Source organism: Manis javanica, chromosome 2 (assembly GCF_040802235.1).
Source record: "Manis javanica isolate MJ-LG chromosome 2, MJ_LKY, whole genome shotgun sequence".
NCBI lineage: Eukaryota > Metazoa > Chordata > Mammalia > Pholidota > Manidae > Manis > Manis javanica.
Genome location: NC_133157.1, coordinates 79,682,658 through 79,705,077, shown reverse-complemented (window position 1 = coordinate 79,705,077; position 22,420 = coordinate 79,682,658). Strand labels below are relative to the sequence as shown.

The 22,420-nt window shown below is 35.7% G+C and overlaps 1 protein-coding gene across 2 annotated transcripts in view; it reads left to right on the top strand.

The window, feature by feature from the left end:
* Window positions 1-22,040, top strand: part of UBQLN1 (ubiquilin 1) — a 46,666-nt gene extending 24,626 nt beyond the window's left edge. Inside the window, exons 3-11 of one of the 2 annotated variants that reach the window (XM_037023525.2) lie at window positions 592-707; window positions 6,436-6,698; window positions 7,136-7,294; window positions 7,452-7,686; window positions 12,984-13,126; window positions 16,830-16,913; window positions 18,103-18,218; window positions 18,461-18,629; window positions 20,032-22,040. In XM_037023525.2, coding sequence (XP_036879420.2) covers window positions 592-707; window positions 6,436-6,698; window positions 7,136-7,294; window positions 7,452-7,686; window positions 12,984-13,126; window positions 16,830-16,913; window positions 18,103-18,218; window positions 18,461-18,629; window positions 20,032-20,184 — 1,438 coding nt within the window. In that variant the 3' untranslated portion in view covers window positions 20,185-22,040. The remainder of the gene's footprint in view (window positions 1-591; window positions 708-6,435; window positions 6,699-7,135; window positions 7,295-7,451; window positions 7,687-12,983; window positions 13,127-16,829; window positions 16,914-18,102; window positions 18,219-18,460; window positions 18,630-20,031) is intronic. The other variant, XM_073228709.1, reaches the window with a different exon arrangement.
* The last annotated feature ends 380 nt before the right edge of the window (window positions 22,041-22,420 follow it).

The following is a 22,420-nucleotide window of genomic DNA, read 5'->3' as shown; positions in this document are numbered from 1 at the left end:
AAAATGTGCATCTTAGAATCAGTGAAGGAAGCGGTGAATAAGATTCAGAACTCTTTTAACTGGTATCAGATGGAAGGGTTTCCAAGTCTTTTTTTTTTTTTTTTTTGTCACTTAACGATAACAGTAATAATCAGTTATTATTTGTATTGATTCCTCAGCTGCCTTTTGGTGAAGTCTCTTTTTATGTTTTACTTTCAAGTGTGAGTAAAACTGCCCCCCAACCCTCAAGAAGTTAGATATGGGTAGGTAAATAAAAAGTTGCTTATATAATGGTGAAGCTTTATGGGTGTGACTGGTCATTGATACTCTTCTGTGTGGTGACCTATCTCCTTACACAGTACACATGATTGAAAGTAATGAATATTTATCTACTTTATACTCAAAAAATAGAAGTACAGTTTGGATTTCGTAAGGTTTTACTGTTTCTTTATATCTGTGTTCTAATGCTTAGTTATCTCAGGGATTTTACTTTATGGTAATTTGAGTTGGTCTGAAAACTTAAGAAGCTTTATTTCTGGATATTGGAATTTTAGGGGTTTTTAAAAAATTATTACCTCAACTGTTTACACCATGATTTAATTATTTTCCTAGGCCTCAGGATCATTCAGCTCAGCACGCAAATAACAGTGAAAGCAATATTACCACATCATCAGCTCCTAATACTAACACCACACCTGGTTCTGCCACTAGCAACCCTTTTGGTTTAGGTAAGTGCCTTTAGTTTTTATACAGGTAAAAAAAAAACTCCCTTTCTCCCAGGGTGGTTTTGGATAAAATTAACAGAATTAAACATTAAGTCACCTTAATAACAACAAAGAAAGTCTAGAGCTTACTTCTATAGCTATAGGTATTAAGGAAGTAGTTGGGAATACAGATGTGCTTCATTAGCTTATATTTACATTTAATAAGTGATCAACAAGTGCCACATTTCTTTTTACTAATGACAGAGATGTGTAGTGTATATATACCTGATCTAATTATTGAATTTGAGGAAGACTAATTAATTGTTGATCATAAGCTTACCACCAAATGTAATTTTCTTATTTGTAAAACAAAGGGATCAGACTGCATTAGTGATTTTCTAACTGTCTGGAACACATAGAGAAGGGCTGGGACCTGGGCGCAAATCCAGTGGTTAGGATTTGCAATAAGGATCTATTGCATTAGCCAAAACCACTTTTCTTACATCAGGTTTTTATTCTGAGGTTCTGTGGAAGGTTTTCCTTGAGAAAAAAGTAGTATGAAGCTAACTAAAGATGAACTAGATAGATAAATGGCCTAATCTTCTTTCAGTTCTTAAGTTGTATGACAAGTATACTACTTTGAAAAGACGTTTTAAAAAATATGCCGTTTTCACATATTAAGGATCATACCTTTTTATTCCTTCCAGTAAAAGTTCTTTAGTAATTTAGTTCTACTGTGTCAAATATGTTAAACATTTAGGGCATGATATAGATTCACATTTGCTTTTTAAAATATTTTTATTGCGGTTATGTAACTGTATTCCTATTATGTTAATGTGTGTACGCAATTTAATTAGTAGTTTAAAACCTATACATGCTTAAGTTACTCTACAAGAAGATATGTCAAAGAAATAATCAATCCTCCCATGTTTTCTTCCCTCTGTTACCTCTATAGCTTTTCTTCTTCCTTCCTAATTACAACCCTTAAATAGAATTCGTGCCGCATATCGAATTTACTGAGTATCATAATTCTTGCAAGTGGTAAAGATACTACCTCAAGACAAATACTGGGCATAAAAGCCACAGGGCATAAATCTGCAAAGAAGTAAAAAGCTAACCTTTTCAAACAATATTGCCTCTCTCTCACTTACCAACTTTACATTTCTCTGTATGGCCCTGGAAGATGACTGGTTAGCCAGAGACAGGTAAGATTCCTCAAGGGAGGAACAACCTAAGACAGGCACAGTTGCAGGGGGGCCATCAGGTGAGAAATTGGGGATCAACAGAGGTGAGGCTTAGAACCTCACCCCCCCTGTTTTGAGAGAAATGTTCTGCATCCGTGGATGTTTTATTGCCCTTGTCTAGCTTGGATTAACACTTACCCTACAGGCACACACCTGATCATCTAAATTTGCTCTCTTACAGCACTAAACTATGCTTTCTACCTTTATCTTGCTTCTACCTACCACTTCAGCATTTTATTAAAAAAAATAATAATAATAATAATAAGGGAGAAATGTGGGATTCACATATAAATCAAGTATAAAAATCAAACGAATATTCATATTTGACCTGATTGTTTATAGTTCATAATATGTGATCAAAACTGAAAGTTTCTGTGATGACTGCCCTTGTACTGTTCACCATGTAAGAACTTATTCACTATGTAAGAACTTGTTCGTTATGCTTCGGAAGATAGGAGACTGATGAGAATTAGGCTTGGGGTGGATTAATGATTGTACATTGAGCATTGAGTCCCCTATACAGAATTTTATTGTGGTTAACAACCATTTGATCAATAAATATGAGAGATGCCCTCTCAAAAAAAAATAAAAATAAAAATAAACTTGAGCAGCAAAAATATATATATATATATATATTTATTTATTTATTGCTCCTATTTTCTAAAACAATCTTAGGCTAAATGTGTCGCTTTTGGCTAAGGCGGATGAATTTTACATGGCAAAATTATTAACATGAACAATCTAGAGCGATTAGGATTAAATTAGTGTTCAGCCTCATGAAATGTATTGTTGAGGCAGATCTCTTCGCTCTTTCCTCATTTTATAGGCAAAGAAATTGAAACCCAGAGAGGCTTTTAGTTAATTTGTCTAAGGCTATATGTCTCCCTAATCCCTTCATTTCCCCAGCCCCCTCCTGTCTCAGTGGCTTTTCTTCATCACATCAGGTGTTCCATTTACCCTGTGTAATTCACCTTTTCTTTTTTTGGGGGGGGTACCTTTTATTAAGGTCTCATCCATGTGGAAAGAGCTGCATGGTGCAGCAACCACCCATTCTTTTTCTTCTCATCTCAGCTCTCTTTGAAACAGGCATTTTCTGTTTTCTGTCTGTATTTCCCTTTCACTTAGCTTGCTGTGCCTTTTTTTTCCTCCTCCCATTACCTCACTGAAAATTCCCTTAGTAAGAATCTTCTCATGCTCATCAGGCTCTCCTTGAAATTCAGAACTCTTGATACTGTTTTTCCCTGGCTAATTTTCTGACCAGGTTTCTCTCTTTCTTTTGTGGGTCTCTTGTTCCTGTACCTTAATGTTAATACTGTTCCCCAGGGTTCTGCCTTCTCTCTTTTCTTTTTTTTCTCTTATTTATTTTCCCCAATTGACATTATCCTTACTATTTCTGTACCTTGGTGATTCTCAAACCTGTACCTCAGTACACATCACTTCTGATCTCTATGGTTTGTATTCATCTCTCTTCAATATTACCAATGTTTTCTAAGTGCTTTAGCCTGTATGTGTTTCCTCAGAAAGCAAAACCAAAAAGCATATACTTTTCATCTTGTCCCTCAGACTAGTACATCTCCTCCACCAAATCCTTTGGTCTATAAGTTCTTACCTGTGCCAATTTACACAGTTATTCATCATTGCTCCTGCCTTGATGTAGGTCCTTGACTTTCAAATCTGTAATGTTCGCTATGGGTTATTTCCATACTGTTAGTAGAATAAGAACATCTTAAGTAACTATTCTTGCTTAACATCTTTCAAGACTCCTTGTGATTTAACCCTTGTCTACCTCTCCATCCTTATTTCTTAGACACATCTCAAGAGTTTTATGAGTCTGGGTTAGGCTATCCTGTAGTAATATAACCCCAAACTCAGTGATTTATTAACACAAAGCTTAATTTCTTGTTCCAAAGCTTTCCTTCATGCTAAATGTTTTTCCCTGGTCATTGAGGTCCCATCTACATTGTCCTCGGGGACTCAAGCTAATGGAACTCTGCCATCTTGTAACTACACCACTTGGAATGAGAGGCAGAAGAGACAATGAAAGAGTCTCAAGTTGGACCTTCTGTACTATGATTAGAAGTGACACACAGCATTTCTTGTAGCCCTTTGGCCACAATTAAGTCACATGGGCCTGTCCATTTGCAAAAGATATATATGGAATGTTTGGTGAGCTCTGCTATCTGCCATTCCAGTCATACTGAATTTTTGCAGTTTCAAGAATATATCCGTAGTCAGGTTTATCTCTCTGCTTTTTGTATATCATGTTTGTTGTGCCTAGTATTAAGTCTTCCTTCCAGTGTTCCCACTTCTTCCCCTTGCCCACTTACTCATACTCCGAACTTGGGTGTCATCTTGTGGAAAGGAACCATCTCCTTAGGTGCTGTTTTACCATATCCAGTGACTATCTCTATTGAAGTTCACCTGACCCTTGAACAATGCAGGGGTTCAGGGCACTGACCCCTGTTGAGTTGGAAATGCATGTGTAAGTTTTGATCTCCCAAAAACTTTGCTAGTTGGAAGCCTTACCGGTAGCATAAACAGTTGATTAACTGTATCTTACAATAAAAGTAAGCTAGAGAAAAGAAGATGTTTTTTCAAATTGTCACAAATCTCCAAAAAACTTTCCACTATGTTTATTGAAAAAAAAAACAGTGCATAATTGGGCCTGTGCAGTTTAAAGTCATGTTGTTCAAGAGTCAGCTGTACTTAGTTTATTCTGCATTTTGTTTTCCTTGCCTGTCTTCCTCACTAGATGAGTTCTGAGGGCTGTACATGTGGCTTGCTTGTGATCTTCTTCCCAATGTATAGCACCAAGTGCCTAACATGTATAGAAAGTGCTCAGTAAGTGAGGAATGAGTGCATTTGATTGATTATGTGATGTTTACAAAGTAAAAGTTCTGTAATAAGCACTTAATCATCCTCTTGCATCTATTAGGTTTCTCCATTATTTAATTCCTCGAAAAAGTACCCTTTCTTCATTGTATGTCCTGGCCTTTTCCCTCCTTGATTGGAAACAGCTCTGTTCTAGCCAGAGTTTATAGGTGAATCTACTTGCTAAACTTACACTACTCTTTTGGAAAGAGCTTATTGAAGTATAATCCAGTGCATAGTTTTCATTTCCTCCTCCTTTTATCAAATGTATTCTGGGTGTTTCTTTGACACCAACCAATTCACTAATACTGTATGGGTATCTGATAGCTCAAGTCTGACACTACCTTCCTGGAGTTAACATCAGATCACACAAGTTAAAGGGCTCAGTCCCCTAAGATTTTGGACACCAATCCATGTCCCAGGCTATCTGTACTTCTGACTGGTGGGCTAGAAATTGGGGGTTCATATGACTCCCTCCTCAGGCTTGATAATTTGCTAGAACCTCTCACAGAACTCAGAAAAACACTGCTTACATTTACTAGTTTATTATAAGAAATAGACCTTACAAATAGATGAACGTTAGAGAAGCATAGGGCTAGGTATGGAGGTGGGAGAGAGTGCAGGGCTTCTATGCCCTCTCTGGCCATACCACCCTAATAGCTAGCTCCTAGATGTGTTCACTAACCCAGAAGCTCTCTGTAGCTTATTGGTCAAGAGCCAGTCTCTAGCCTTTTCTCCCATTCCTGGAGGTTGGTAGGTGGGGCTGAAAGTTCCAACTCTATAATCACTTGGCCTCCACCCTAAGTCATCATTAGCATAAATGAAGTGTGATCTAAAGACATACTCACTTCACTCAGGAAGTTATAAAGGATTTAGGAGCTCTGTGCCAGGACCAGGGGACAAAGACCAAATGTAATTTCCTATTATACCACATGTGAGAAATGCATATTTATACAGTGGAATATTATTCACTAAAAAAGAATGAAATCTTGCCATTTGTGACAACATGGATGTATCTAGAGGGCATTATGCTAAGTGAGGTAAGTCAGACAGAAAGACATACTGCACAATCTCTGATATGTGGAATTTAAAAAACAGAACAAACAGAAGACTTAAAACAGAGAACAAACTGGTGGTTGCCATAGGGGAGGTGGGTAGGAAGATAGGCAAAATAGGTGAAGGGGAGGAGGTACAAACTTCCACTTATAGTATCAGTTAGTCATGAGAATGAGGAATATAATTGATAATATTGCATTTATAGTCAATTCATTGTATGTGGACAGATGTTAACTGCATTTACAGTTGTGAGCATTTAGTAATGTATACAATTGTCAAATCACTATGCTGTATACCTGAAACCAATATAATACTGTATATCAACTATATTTCAATAACAAAAGAAATATTTAGTTGGTTTTATTACTTAAATATCAAAGTGAATAAATCTTTAGCTAATTTTAACTAGAAATTAAACACATATTTAGAAAGTTAATAGGAATTCTACTTTTGCTTTAAAGTGGTATTCTATAATGGACTATTGATTCAGTTAATATTTTTGCATATTTATTTTAGCAGAGTCATGTTAATGGTAAAATTTCTGACTTTTCATTTATGTGTTTTGCCCTTTATCTTCTTAGGTGGCCTTGGAGGACTTGCAGGTCTGAGCAGCTTGGGTTTGAATACTACCAACTTCTCTGAACTACAAAGCCAGATGCAGCGGCAACTTATGTCTAATCCCGAAATGATGGTCCAGATCATGGAGAATCCTTTTGTCCAGAGCATGCTTTCAAATCCTGACCTCATGAGGCAGTTAATTATGGCCAATCCGCAGATGCAGCAGTTGATACAGAGAAATCCAGAAATTAGTCATATGCTGAATAATCCAGATATTATGAGACAAGTATGTGGAAAGTTCTTTTGGTTTATTTAGCTAAAAAATGATATACTTAATTTTTTTGTGCTGTATATGAGTATAATCCTATATATATGGCTAAGCTAATCTTTGTTCAGGAGAACTTAGCAGTATTGATTTTGACTATTTGTACTTTGAATTTTCTGCTATTCTTTAATGATCTTTGTAAACAGTTGTTTTGCAGATTTAGGAAACAGAGTCCAGTTCAGGAGATGAGCATTTGTTCATAGTAGTGCTTCTTTCTTGATGTTATTCAAATGTTAGCTTACTTCTTGAGATTAAATCAACAGGAATTGTTTTCTAATTTAAATATTGAGGACTGCTAATCATAGAATTAGAAAACTTGTGAAATTAGCTGTGGCAATTAATAGGTAAAGTGATTCATTATATTTCAGTGTCCCTTTTTATGAATATCTTTTTCTTAGACATTGGAACTTGCCAGGAATCCAGCAATGATGCAGGAAATGATGAGAAACCAGGACCGAGCCTTGAGCAACTTAGAAAGCATCCCCGGGGGATACAATGCTTTACGGCGCATGTACACTGATATTCAGGAACCAATGCTGAGTGCTGCACAAGAACAGGTGATGATACTGGAGCTGAGGTCATGCCATGGAGTAGCTCCTGTTCTGTGTGATTAAGGGGCACTTTTATATGGGGAATGTAGTTTGCATTTAAAAAGTTCCATATCTGTTATTTAAGACAAAAGCTTATTCTTTATGGTTTTGTGTTTTTTACTAGTTTGGTGGTAATCCATTTGCTTCGTTAGTGAGCAATACATCTTCAGGTGAAGGTAGTCAACCTTCCCGTACAGAAAACAGAGATCCATTACCCAATCCATGGGCTCCTCAGGCTTCCCAGAGTTCATCAGCTTCCAGTGGTACCACCAGTGCTGTCGGGGGCACTGGTGGTGGTAATGCCAGTGGTGCTGCTGGACAGAGTTCTACTGCATCAACTTTGGGTCCTGGAGTAGGAGGTATGCTCATAACAGCTCATGCTTTCTTTCTTTGTTGTCCTCGCTAATTTGAATAATGAAAAGCCTTTCTCACACTGTTTCTCTCTGTGCTTTTGTGTGTGTATCATGAGTAGTTTTCATGAACTATTTTTCTACATTGCAAGGTTTTTGTTGGTTTAAAGGAACTTTAAATGTGTAATGATTAGTATTAATCACTTGTGTGCATTGCAGTGGAAATGGCTACTAAAGATTTCCAGAGGCAGTTTTGTGTTTTTATTATAGGGTAGTTTGGGAGAAGTAGGTGATAGTCGCATTTCAACAGTCAGACAACTGAAGTGCAGTGGGAACATGGTTACCTATGTATTTACTGCTGAAGCATGTTTCCTGGCTTTCATCTAGTTTTGTATTGTAGACAATCAGCAGATTCTCAAACTCCATTACTGAGACCAGGGCTAAACTTTCTGCATCAGAACACCTACTACATTTGTTAAAAATCAGATATTCTCTAGTCTTAACCTCAGACCTCTTGAATCAGAATATTCCACAGTGGGGTTTAAGATCTGTGTTTATGTAAGACAGCAGAGGTTATGAACTTACTTTTGGTCATTTTTTTGTAGACGAGACTCAATAAATGGCTGCCCTTTTTTAAAAACTTCACTATTTACATGCTAAGAATTAGGTCCAAAATTCAGTAGAGTAATGATTTTTATTTTAGTCCTAATGCTTGGCATGAAAATAAGAAGAAACAAAAGAATGGAGCCACTTCCCTAAGGTTAGAGAAACTGGATATATTTTAAAACATGGCTATGTTTTAGCAGAGTAAGTGGAAAGATGAGATTCTGGATGAGGAATTTTTAAAAATGCATTACAGAGAGAAGAAACCAGAATGGGGAGAGGAATTGCTATTCACAGTGGTAAATATTTCATAGAATACAATGGGTATCATAAGGTTTCTGCATATAATACAGGTTTTATGAAAATAGAAGTAGTACCATTTTAAAAGCTTGAGATATAACTGACATTGAACATTATATAGTTTCAGGTATACAATATAATGATTCATTATTTGTATACAATCCTTGAACAGCATGGGTTAGGGGCACCAACCCCCCTGAGCAGTTCAAAATCTGCATATAACTTTTAACTCCCCTAAAACTTAACTACTAATAGCCTACTATTCACTGGAAACCCTACCAGTAACATCAACAGATCACACATATTTTGTATGTTAAATGTAATCTACACTGTATTCTTTTTTTTTTATTAAGGTATTATTGATATACACTCTTATGAAGGTTTCACATGAAAAAACAATTTGGTTACTACATTCACCCATATTACATGTCTCCCCCATACCCCGTTGCAGTCATAGCCCATCAGTATAGTAAGATGCCACAGAGTCACTATTTGCCTTCTCTGTGTTACATTGTCTTCCCCATGATTCCCCCCACACCATGTGTACACTGTATTTTTCAAGCAAGCTAGCTAGATAAAAAAATTTTTCAAGTTGTCTCAAATCTCAAATTTTCCAATATGTTTATTGAAAAAAATCCACATGTAGTTCAAATCTGTGTTATTCAAGGGTCAACTATATTGCAAAATGATCCACACATTAAGTCTAGTTAACATCCAGCATAATGCCATTTTTAAATCAGAAAAAAAAGATCATCCTGTTCTTTTTCTTTACTGCTTACTTGATTCTTATTAACAATCTTTTGAGAGAGGTGCTTATTCACATTTTAGTCATAGAGCAGAAAGAGCAAAGATTTAATCAGATTTCCTAATCTGTAAGTGCATTGCTTTTTTTCCTATAGCATGGTTGTTTTCAGTAAAAACTTTTCAAATAAAAAATCAGTTTTGCAACTTCTTACTAAAATTTTTAATAGTTTGATATTTTACTTAAAATTTCACATTAATGTTTCCATCAAAGGAAACTAAGAAACAGCAAAAATGATGTACTTTGCTGATCTAACAGATTGTTAGCATATTTGTACATTATTTTAATAGTAAAGATGGAATTCTTGTTTCTTTTGCCTAATAAGCACTTACTCTAAAAGTTGAAATCTTACTTAGAAAAGGTATCAGCAAACTTTCCCTGTAAAGGGCTAGGGGTAATTAGGCTTTGCAGGACAAGAGGCAAAATCAAGAATGTTATATTAGGAAAGAATACAAAATTCCGTAAGTTTTTTTAATTGATGAGTTAAAATATAGTAAGAGTTATATTTCCTCGTGTATTGTGGAATTCCTTATTAGGGATGGCATTTTGCAAAATTTATGTTCATGGTGTTTCCTATAGTCAAAAACAATTGCTTATGTTTACCTGTTAGTACTGATATGTAATGAGTTGTATTTATTTCATTCATATATGTACTCATCCAGAAATACATGATCTTAATAGCATATTCAGTTAGAAAACATCTCTAGGATTCTCTTAGATTTCTTCTTTCCTTTTAGCATGTCATTGCAGATTAATCCCTTCTAGTTGAAGAGTTAGGTGATAGCACTCTACGTACACAGTTGAATGAATTTTGAAATGTGGAAGTTTTTGCACTTGAAGTGAGGTCCATAGAAGTACTGCTGGGACAGTAGTGTGAGCTCAAAAGTATATCTACTGCAAATCTGTGAGAATGGGGATCGATCTTGTTTTAACTTCTGGCAGCAAGAGGATGTATATAGCAGCTTGACAATTTCAGTGTGAATCACAGACTGTGTTCAGTTGTTGAAATGACTATCACAGTATGGGTTTTGCATGTGAATGCCTTTTTGCCTGTGCTTTTGGGTTGAATTCATTGAGAAACTTTATCAAGTCTCTAGCAAAAGGTAATTTCCATGGTTATTCAATGTTTGATAATGGTGGTTGAGTGGTTCACAAGAATTTCAGTCATAGCCCTGAGCTAAAATATATTGCAGTAAAACTTTACCTCTGTTAAACCATGAAACTGCTGTGTAGTTATGCAAAGTCAGGATTTTTCTGATGAAAATTCATGGTTGACTATGGCTGAGTTCATAAAAGTGAATGATATTCACCATGGACACTCCTACTCATTGACTAGCATGATAGTTCAAAATATTTTCCAGAGTACCTACTGGTGAGCAACACAGTGAATAACCATAGTCTTTATGCTTTTTAACAGGTGATGTAGTATGGTTGTCCAACTAATTCTTTTACTCCTCCACATGTTTTTATCATAATCATGTGTACACTTCTTAGCAGATTCTACTTCACATTGTACTGAATTAGTGTTTTCTCAACTTTGAAAGTAATTTTGCCTATAGCTGTTCCATGTGGATTGTTTATAGAGGTTCATTTTCATTCACTTCTGATTTGGCATTGACTCCTCAAACGAGCTGAGCAGTATTAGTAACATCTGTCAACTCATCAAGAACCAAGAAATACCACTCAAAATAATTTGCCTGGTTTTTATAATTCAGTATTGATATTGAGCCCAGTGTCCTTAACTATTTTAACAAACTGTTCTCCCTGTAAGGCTAATAGTCTTAAATAAGTTTATTTGTTCTGGGCACATTTGGCCATTGCAATCAAGATTTAATTAACCATGCTGATGAATCAACCCTAGTATACTGGTTTGCTTGTTTGGCAAATAAGCCACTTGGAAACTTAACTTTGGCTGTAGCTTTATTGTTACTTTTCATTTTTGTAAAGAAATTTGACTGTGATGAAGTACTGCATTTAAAATCTTGTATTTTTCTGACCATTGCTTTCCAATGAGTTGAGAATACTGATAAATGTTGAGCCCAAAGTATTTTGTATTCTTTCAGTGTCATTACATAAGAAAAACAAAGTTTTGCTATCTCATTTGATAAAATAATCCATACTCTAGTGTGACTTAAAAGCACTACATTTGAAGTCCAGTTCTCCCTTGTTCTTCTGACATGATTGATATGCACAGGTAGTAAAAAAAAGAAAAAGAAAATAATGCTACAGTAATTCGTGTGGAAGAAAGTAGAAGTGAGTCACTGTGATTAGTGATTTGTGGTACACTGGGCAGCAGTATGATAGTGCCACATACAGCCTTTCTTGAAACTACTCATTTGTGCCTTTGTAGTGTAAAAGCAGCCATAAACAACGAGTAGGCACGACTGTTTCAATAAAATGTTATTCATGGATACAGAAGTTTAAATTTTATGTATTTTCACATTTCACAAAATATATGTACTTCTGTAACTGTTTAAAAATGTAAAAACCATTGTAGCTTGTTGGCTGTACAAAAACAGGTCATGGGTCATATTTGCCCTACGAGGTATGTTTGTCAGCCCCTGTCTTAGAATATTCCTGGACTCTAGAATGTGGGAAAAACTAAATTGAAACATAAGAAAACGGAAAAAACAAAAATTATTACCAAAAAAAGAGAATTGTATAATAAACTAGAAAAATAAATGGTAAGAGTCAAATATTGTAAGCCCGATAAAACTACACTAGATATAATAAGAGCAGAGGGAAATGAAAAAGATAATTGATGAGTTTGAGAATATATTTGAGTTTGAATATTATCTAGTCAGCAATGAAAATCTGGATATATGCTGAACAAATTAGCTTTCAAAGAAAGTTGAATTCATATAAATTTAGCTATAGCTCTTAGGAAAAAAAAAGAAAGGGGAAGAAAAAAGCAAGAAATAATAGTAACAAGCCCTTTACCCATTAAGTAGTTTAATTGTCACAATCACTCTGTGAAGTAAGTAGGTGCTATTTTATCCCATTTTACAGAATGTGAACTGAACTGTGAAGAAGCCAAATAACTTGCCCATGGTTACATGATTATATTAGGTAAAATTAGATTTGAAACCAGGTAATCTGGCTTTAGACATCCTGTTAGTTGGCTGTATCATCTCTAAAATGTGAGAAGTTCCTGCTGTTTCACTGAGTGTGGGTTCCCTGAGTACTTCTTCCCTGAGTGAGAAGGCTTCCTTTCTTGGGCATATTGAATGCTGAATGTGATTCTAACAGTGATCCTGGAGGAAAAATTATCTGACTAGTTCACTTCATGGGATTTTTCAGTGGTTAATTCGACTATACCTAGTTTTTATTTCTTAAGTTGACTTTAGAACCTAGCCTTTCCATTAGATGTGATTTTACTGTAAATGCAACCAGAATATTTAAAGTCATAAGCCCTCCTTTTCTGGTTTACATTGGGTATGTAGTTTTGGCAATCTTGTTTTAAAATTCTTAGTTCAATTGATAAGTAATATGTATGCTTACCTGCAGTTGCAAAAACGGTGCACAGTATTTTAACGTTGACTTTTTAAAACATATCTTTTCCTTCATACAATGTCTTTTTTTTTTTTAACAAACTTTTCAGCTAGCATGTTCAACACACCAGGAATGCAGAGCTTATTGCAACAAATAACTGAAAACCCACAACTTATGCAAAATATGTTGTCTGCCCCATACATGAGAAGCATGATGCAGTCACTAAGCCAGAACCCTGACCTTGCTGCACAGGTGAGTTTGTAATTGTATGAAAAAGGACCGTGCAGTGTGAATTGAAATAGCCTAATCAGATAATTGTGATTTTGGCACATTTGTGTGTGCTACCTTAATGCACTAGAAAAGTAGGTAAACTGCATCACCAATTTTTTGGACAGTTTGTTTCTTTGCAGTAAGTTAATACTTCATATATAATTAAAACAGCTTCATCTCCTCTATTTACTGGCAAAAAAAAGTGCAGGTTTTACCATTTGCAACGACATGGATGGATCTAGAGGGTATTATGCTCAGTTAAATAAGCCAGGTAGAGAAAAACAAGTATCAAATGATTTCACTCATATGTGGAGTATAAGAACAAAAGAAAACTGAAGGAACAAAACATCAGCAGAAGCACAGAACCCAAGAATGGACTAATAGTTACCAAAGGGAAAGGGACTGGGGAGGACAGATGGGAAGGGAGGGATAAGGGTGGGAAAAAAAGAAAGGGGGCATTACAATTAGTATGTATAGTGTGTGGGGGGCATGGGGAGGGATGTGCAACACAGAGAAGATAAGTAGAGATTTTATAGCATCTCACTACGCTGATGGACAGTGACTGTAATGGGAGTTGTCGGGGGGACTTGGTGAATGGGGGAACCTAGTAAACATAATGTTCCTCATGTAATTGTAGATTAATGATACCAAAATAAAATTTAAAAAAAAGAATAAAGAAAAACTGAAGGAACAAAACAACAGCAGAAGCACAGAACCCAAGAATGGACTAACAGTTACCAAAGGGAAAGGGACTGGGGAGGATGGGTGGGAAGGGAGGGATATGGGCGCGGAAAAAGAACGGAGGTATTAGGATTAGCATGTATAATTAGCATGTGGGGGGGCCTTGGGGAGGGCTGTGCAACACAGTGAAGACAAGTAGTGATCCTACAGCATCTTACTACCCTGATGGACAGTGACTGTAGTGGAGTGTGGGTGGGGGGACTTGGTGAAGAGGGGAGCCTAGTAAACATAATGTTCTTCATGTAATTGTAGATTAATGATAACAAAATTTTTTTAACAAGTGCAGGTTTACTTTGTATCTACTTAGGTTGATTGAGGAGTTGAATGCAAAAGTTTTGGATTGCTCTCTCTTGAAGATAAATTCTTCAATAAAACATAAATCTTGAAAGTGATTAAGAACAGTGTTAATATACTTGAAATAATTTTATTAGATTGCACTGATTCTGAGTAATAGTCATGCTCAACATGGCAGTTATAAAATAGCCTGAAATTGTTTATTAAAAGCAGAGAGAGATTAGTGGGAATGGTGTTCTTATTCTTTCCATTATAGACGTCCCTCTGGCCCCAGTTAGCATACATTAATTTATTCATTTGCCAACTTGTCTCTGAAGAGACCATAACTAAGAAAATGAGTGTATTCTCAGCCCTCACTGAACATTTAGGATCACTTCTGGCCCAATCCTGAGAGATGTTAGTATTACATGGGGTCTCCCCCTCCCTCACCTGTACCTCAAACCCAACCCCAGCCCCTCCACAAGCCTGTAGGTGATTCTGATGTGTACCCTTTAAATCCATTTTGGTTTGGAAAACATTGGAGAATGTCAATAAGCCTTGATCATCTATAGTCTATATTTGCTATTTATTAAAAATGGTTCCTGTAGAGTGTTAAGAATTTGAAATTGTTTCTTTTATAGTTTATTCCCATTTCTAAAATGTTTAAAGCTTTTAAAGTTATTCCCTTTATTATGTCAAACAAAATGGTTTTTATCTTCTGAAGCCTGGAACCGTAGCTATTCAAGTAGATAGATGGCTGATACCTTTGAATTAAAATCCTCAACAATAACTTTTGCCCTCTTAAAATTTGTGGAATTGGAAATAATAAGGTTTTAGGTGAATTTTTTGTGTACTCTTAATTTTGCATATTGTAGGTAGATTTTATGAACGATTGTTTTATTCATATGAAAATTATCAGACTGAGTTATTAGTATTAAATGTAACTTACTGATTACAGCACTTTCATATAAAATAAGTATGAAAATATGTATGTTGAGTGATCCTACTTGTATGTTTTTAAATGTATATTTTACCAGTTATTAATTAGCGTTGAATGTGCGGCTTGCTTTAAAATTTTGACTTTAACAAGCACATTCTCAGCCCTTTAAACTAACAAATTTACATTATGAAGTGACTTGAGCAATGCTATACAATTTTTTCCACTCTAAAGCAAAATGTCAACAAAGAAGGCTAGATACAAGTGTCCTTATAGAGAATTCAGAAATGTTTGCAGTGTATTCAGGTTATGGATTAAAGTTGTAGTTTCCCTATTCTGATTTTGATTTTTAGATATTCAGAAAAGTCTTAGTGTAAGAACTATTGTTATATAAACAGTAAGTTAGGAAAATAGCCTAAAGAAATGAGAGACGATTTTCTGAGGAAGAGTAAGTTTAATATGACATGTTTTTTCAAATGACATGAATCCTGAAAGATAATGTGATGACTTAATTGATATATTGCTAATAAAAAGTATTTGACTGGAGCCAATAAAGAAGCAGATTGGTTGATCTCAAGTAGGTATTATTTCCTTAATTTATATCACTTTGAAATAAATACTGTATATCCATAAAAATTGTGAGACTTACTCCTGCTTTAGTTATTTTGTTGATACTAACTAAATAATTCACTTGGCAACATTGAATAAACTAAAGGAGGCAGAAATTCTCTGTACTTCAGTGTTTACATGTAATTACTCTCAAATCTGGTTAACTACTTGAGGGCAAGGGTCATCACCCTACCCCACCCCCAGCGCCCTAGACTTTGGACCAGTAAATAGGCTATCAGTAAATCATTGCTAGCTGACTTTTCACTTGATCTAGAAAAACTGATAAAAAGTTTGACTTTTTTGAAGCTATGGGAATTTACTAGTTTCTGGTTATGCTGATTGTGTATTGTAATATTTTTGGGTATCTGACATGTTAATATTGACCATGACTTTTTAATTCTAACACCTATTTTTGAAGGTTAGGAGGCATGCCACTTTTCTCATCTCTGGTGGTGGTGAGGTGAAATGCAAAGGCTAATCTTGGTGTTCGCAAATGGATTTACATCTTTCAGGTCTCCACGCATTTTAATACTTTCCCCAGAGATCTGTTGGTGCTAGTCCTAGGCTGGATTGTCACCTAGCAGCTCCCTTCTCTGGCAAGTTTGTTGCTGTTCTGTGGTGTTATTTTTCTGGACCTAATAGTTAGCTGTTTTGTAGTAGGCAGGTAGAGTGGTTCCAGATCTGGATTTTTCCTGTTTTTGCCACTTGTGTGTTGAGGTGTCTAAGCAAGCCATGTATAGTTTCATGTATTGATGCTTATGTTTATTCTGTCAGTGTAGCAGAAATGTATCCTCATGAATGTCAGTTATTCCCACTTTTCTTTCAAGGGCAAATACCTTTGCTCTAGGAAATGTCTAAGAAAATTATTGCTTTTATTTTTTAGGATATTGCATGTCATTATCATAATCACCATTCTCATTGAGAGAGGAGATGCTTCTTTTTTTTTTATTTTTTTTTTTTTTGGGAGATCCCTCTGTGGACAGTATCTTCCCTTCTCCTTTTTTATACATGCTCTACCTTCCTTTTAAGTGCCAGGGTTAGGCACTTGGGGGAAAGTAGACTATTAAGGTACATTACTTCTTTCAGATATTTCCAGTTAAAATTGTTTGAACACTTGCCCCATAGATGATGCTGAATAATCCCTTATTTGCTGGAAATCCTCAGCTTCAAGAACAAATGAGACAACAGCTCCCAACTTTCCTTCAACAAGTGAGTAAGAAAAGATGCTAGCTATCTTCAGTAATGATTTGCTTGAAAAAGTGTGATGATAAACATTTTCCTTGCTCTTCTCTGGCTGATAGCAAAACAGAATAGTCTGATAATGCTGTCAGTTTGCAGAGAATTCAGCTTGATCTTAACTGAGCCCCATTTCATTGCTGATCTTTTGCTTACATTTCTTAAACATAAAATCTGGAAAGGACCATTTTGTTTTTGCTTTTGAGGATTTACGATTTTGGCTGCTTTGTTAATACCATAAACCATTTCCTTTCACTTTACTAACTTTTTGAAGTGCTTCATTGTGTCAAGTTGCTCTTTATGGTTTAACTGATCTCAAGTAACAGGAAAGAGCTATCCTGCCCTATTTTACACGTTTGTTTTCTTTGTAGTGTTTTAATTCATCCAAATTAATAGATTGCTTATTTTCCAAGGAGTAGATCTCATTTCCTCCAACTCGGAATTAGCAAGATTAAAATTGTCAGTGTTTTCATATGTGGAAGGTTTCCTTATAAAACAAATAGTCGATATTGCCATGGTATTTTATTTAAAAATGCTAAAAGAGAAGTCAGTTTTGTTGTTTTGAAACTGGTAGTTCTAGGGCTTTTAAATATGCAAAAATTCTCAGGCCTGTAAACCATTAGCCAAGGTTACTCAGTGTCCTTGATGGAGTGAAATGATGTAAGCGTCTTTTTTGGTCAGTCAGGTGGTGTATACTTGGAAGTAGTGAAGCAGAACTCTGGGCACAGGTATTAACTTCAAGTTTGGAACTCTTCCTTTAGAGTGCATCTTACTTGTAAAATGTTGTATCTGCAGCAGAGTAACACTTGGCTTTGACAATATTACTGTGTTATATAAATTGTGCATTTGAAGGTATTCTTTTAGAAATAATACTTTTTATCTTGTTGGAGAATGGGAACAGTCGTGGCTTCCAGAGTAGCTCCTGACTGTCTTTCATTATGAAAAATGGCTTTCATGATGGACTTTGGAGGAGGTCAAGTAACAATTTGCACGCTAGGTTTGTTGTCCAGGAGGAGGTTCTTGTGTTTATCTGGGGAAAGAGTTATGGATTACCAGTGTCTAGGAATAAGGTTTTAGATTTTCTCCAGACAGAAAGAAAACGTAAATTTTATCTTCACTGATTTTAATTCCCTCGTAACCACTGGTTTTCTTTCTTCCTTAGATGCAGAATCCTGATACGTTATCGGCAATGTCAAACCCTAGAGCAATGCAGGCCTTGTTACAGATTCAGCAGGGTTTACAGACCTTAGCGACAGAAGCCCCTGGCCTCATCCCAGGGTAAGCTTATTTGGGGAAGACTATGAAAGTGCAAAGCGGTTACTCTCTTTCCGAGAATTTCAGGCTTTATATCATTCTGCCTTTTTTTGGATATTGTATTTAAGACAGTTTTCAAAGTTAAAAACATTCATTTTAAGAAGATAACTTTACTAATGTTACATTAAAATGTAGCTGGTTTACCACCAGTCTGGCCTCTTGTTTTGCAGGAGCTTGGATTTATTACCAGTTTGTGCTTTCTGTAGGTTTACTCCTGGCCTGGGAACATTAGGAAACACTGGAGGCTCTTCAGGAACTAACGGGTCTAGCTCTGCACCCAGTGAAAACTCAAGTCCCACTGCAGGAACCACCGAACCTGGACACCAGCAATTTATCCAACAAATGCTACAGGCTCTTGCTGGAGTGAATCCTCAGGTAATGGTTATTTTTTGTTCACATTTTGCATTCCTTAATGTTAAAAATTTAGAAATCTTCCCTGTATCCCACCAAAAAAGGAGAGTAGTCTTTTAGGGTTTAGACTATAATGAAAAGCAAGCACAATCTTAAGGACAGTGATTCTAAAGCAATCATTATAAAAATTGTTAACTTTGGTACTATATTAGACACTAAAGGAAATGTTATAGGGAAGAAATACTACAACTTTTTGTCTTACTATTTTTGTAAGTTGCCTTTTAAAATGCTTTTTCCGGGAGTCACTGTTTGAAAATTATTTGAAATATATTTCATGAAAGTTTGTCACGGAGGAATAGAAACTTGATTATCCCAAATATCTACTGAACAACTTTATTCTATCTAATCTTTGTATTTTGATTTAAAAAAGAAAAATTCTAGCTATGTCACGCCACCCCCTGCTACCTCCTCTGGTAACTTGTGTTACATATTTACACCTCTCCAATATGGCTACAAAATGTGGGTGCTTAGTAAAGCCAGTGTTTGCAGAAGCAAGAACATTAAGAATCTGCCATTGTACAAAGATGATAGCCAGTTCAAACCTGTTACAGGTTTCCCCAAAACTTTTTCATGGTAAAAATGCTTTCTGATTTTAAGTTTTATATAAATATAATGAACAGGGCACATTTTTATCATTTTACAGGTGTTTGTATTCCAGATAGGATAGCTTCTGGTTGTGAAGAATCATGGAATTACTAAGAAAAAAAGATTTTTAGGTAGTGGACAGAATTGTTATATAGGTCAAACAATCGGCCTGCCGTTATCCGATTGGCCAGGATTCAGGGATCATTTCAGTGTTGTGTTACTTCATTTCTGAAGGAAGATTTGAGGCAACTGAATTGTCAGGAGTATAGCCTGTGTGTGGGCCTGAAACTGAAATTCTTTTCTAAAGCCTTGACTAGGCAATACAGAAATTGAATCGACATTCTAAGCCTCATTAGGACTTCAGAGTTTTATACATGAGGACATTGGCTTTTATAATTACCTAGTTGGTCAATAACTATAAAAACAAATCATCTCATTCTAAACTATTTTCATACGTATTTTTGTATTTTCCTGTATGTTCATGACCTTTTTAAACATACCTAAGGGTTGAGGTGTATAATTTTAAGCAGAATTATATGATCTATTCAACATGATTGTTTAAATTAGACTATTTAAAGTAACAAAATAAGGTGCTAATGGACTTTTAAATATGAATACATTTCATCTTCGAATACATTTCAAGGGAGGCCAGCGCTTTTAATAAAGCTTAGTAGATCAGCATATCTTACAAAAAAGTAATGAAGAATTTATAAAGTTATGTAGATATGACATGGACTGCTTGTCCTTAAAGTCTTGAGTAATTTTTTTTTTCTCTTAATAGCTACAGAATCCAGAAGTCAGATTTCAGCAACAACTGGAACAGCTCAGTGCAATGGGATTTTTGAACCGTGAAGCGAACTTGCAAGCACTAATAGCAACAGGAGGTGATATCAATGCGGCTATTGAAAGGTTACTGGGCTCCCAGCCATCATAGCATTTCTGTATCTTTAAAAAATGTAATTTATTTTTGATAACGGCTCTTAAATCTTTAAAATGCCCGCTTTATTTCATTTTGACTCTTGGAATTCTGTGCTGTTATAAACAAACCCAATATGATGCATTTTAAGGTGGAGTGCAGTAAGATGTGTGGGTTTCTCTGTGTGTGTTTTTGTTTTGTTTTGTTTCATTTTTCAATTAACTGTGGGAATCAATGCTTTTTCATTTAAGGCTACTGCATGCATCAAACACTTCTGCATTTATTGTAATTTCTAAAAACATCACCTTTTATAGTTGGGTGAACAGATTTTTGTTCTGCATCTGTCCAATTTATTTGCTTTTTAAACATTAGCCTATGGTAGTAATTTATGTAGAATAAAAGCATTAAAAAGAAGCAAATCATTTGCGCTCCATAATTTGTGGTGTAGTATTGCTTATTGTGACTTTGGCATGTATTTTTGCAAGCAAAATGCTGTAAGATTTATACTACTGACAGTTTTTGCTTTATTTGTATACAATACAGTATGCACATTTGGGATTGCATTTCTAGAAACATACTGTGATAGATTATCTGAGCAAAACACCTGTAACCAAAAAAGTAAGGATGAGGAAACGCTTTAAAAATGAGTATTTCCTAATTGTGTAGCATCTTACAGCATCTCTGATAAACATCTCTGAGCAAAAGTGCCAGTCCAGTTTGTTGAAGATACAGTAGAAAAGCTGATTCTGGTTATCTCTTTAAGGACATTTAATTGTACAGACAACATAATGTAACATTGTCTCAGCATTCACAGATTGACTGTAAATTACCTTCATCTTTGTGCAGACTGAAGGAGCACTGTAGTATAACCCCAAAGCGCATCTGCCTAGGACTTTAAGCTTCTCCCATAGGTAGCTTAACAGGTATTAAAATTTGTAATTGAGATTCATGTCGCTTTCACTGAAAGTGTCTTGATGTTTCAGTTATTTTAATCACCATATAAGAATAGAACTATCTTTTGGGTTTATCAGTTTTCTCATGCACAGGCAATATATGAATTTAAAATGATGTGTGAGCCACTTGTTTCTGAAGTGTTTTGGTAGTTCTATTAATAAATAGTTAAATATTGTGCTTTTCAGAGCCTCAGAGAAGGGGAACTTGGGGGTGGGGTGGGGTGGGGTGGGTATCTATCCTGGATTGGGCCAGCATAAATAATACTGGCAACCAAGATTCTGTTAGGATTTCTGTACATCTAGTGTAGTAAAGAGGTATCATTCAGGGGTGAAAAACAGAGCCGTTTTAACAATGTTGAGTAAGTACTTTTGGCTGTTTAACAGCCATTTTCTTCCCTTCCCAAAGAAGTTTTGTTTGCCTGACTCTGAAACTGCTAGGGCCGTACATTCCTTTTAGGACCAATTAAAACACAACTTTTGGGGTCAATACCATATTTGGCTGACTGTGGTTCAGTATTCTCTTAGGTCATTATATGCTCACATGTACAGTTACAGGAAATAAAAAATGTTAAATTAACTTAAAATGAATTCAGACAAATAAAATCAAGGGAAAGACAAGTCAAATTCCATTATTTCTGTAAGTTGCTTGCTGTTTGAAAAAGGTCAAGAGGCCAGGTTACCCACCAGCCAGTGTAGTGTTCTGACACTTTACCCAGGAGGAAAACGTGTATGAAGGTCAAGGTAGAGGCATAAATAGAGGAAGTTGTTACGAATGTTATTCGTGTCTGTGCTCTCTCTGCCTTACGCCTCAGTCTGGTTAAAAGCTCTTGTACTGGTGACCAGTCATGTGCAGTGTGGGTAGTGTCATAACTAATTTGACAATTTATTATTCACAAAATAACAATAAATCTCTAGCTTTTACACTTGGTTTGTCTTGCCTCTTTTGTAGAAGGAAATAAAGGCTTGGAATTGATTTACCCTGGCTTTTAGCACACGTCCGATTATTCACTATTGACTTTTTAAGTTCCCCCAATTAAAATATGTTTATACACTGTGTTGTGTGTTAAAAAGATAGCTGGCTGGGAAGTCAGATGACCAAGGCTTTGCTTGCTTTCTGGTACCTGATAGTTATTTGACTTTGAGTGGGGTGTCATAATTTCTTATTGTTAACGTGCTGGGGAGGCCTACTGAGCACTAAGTACCTTCCACTGCTGCAGTGGTAGATTTGTTATTTGTTTCTAATATGTTTAGCTTGGGGCTGAATCTTGAGTTCAGAATACTTAGAATTCTCAAAAGCATTA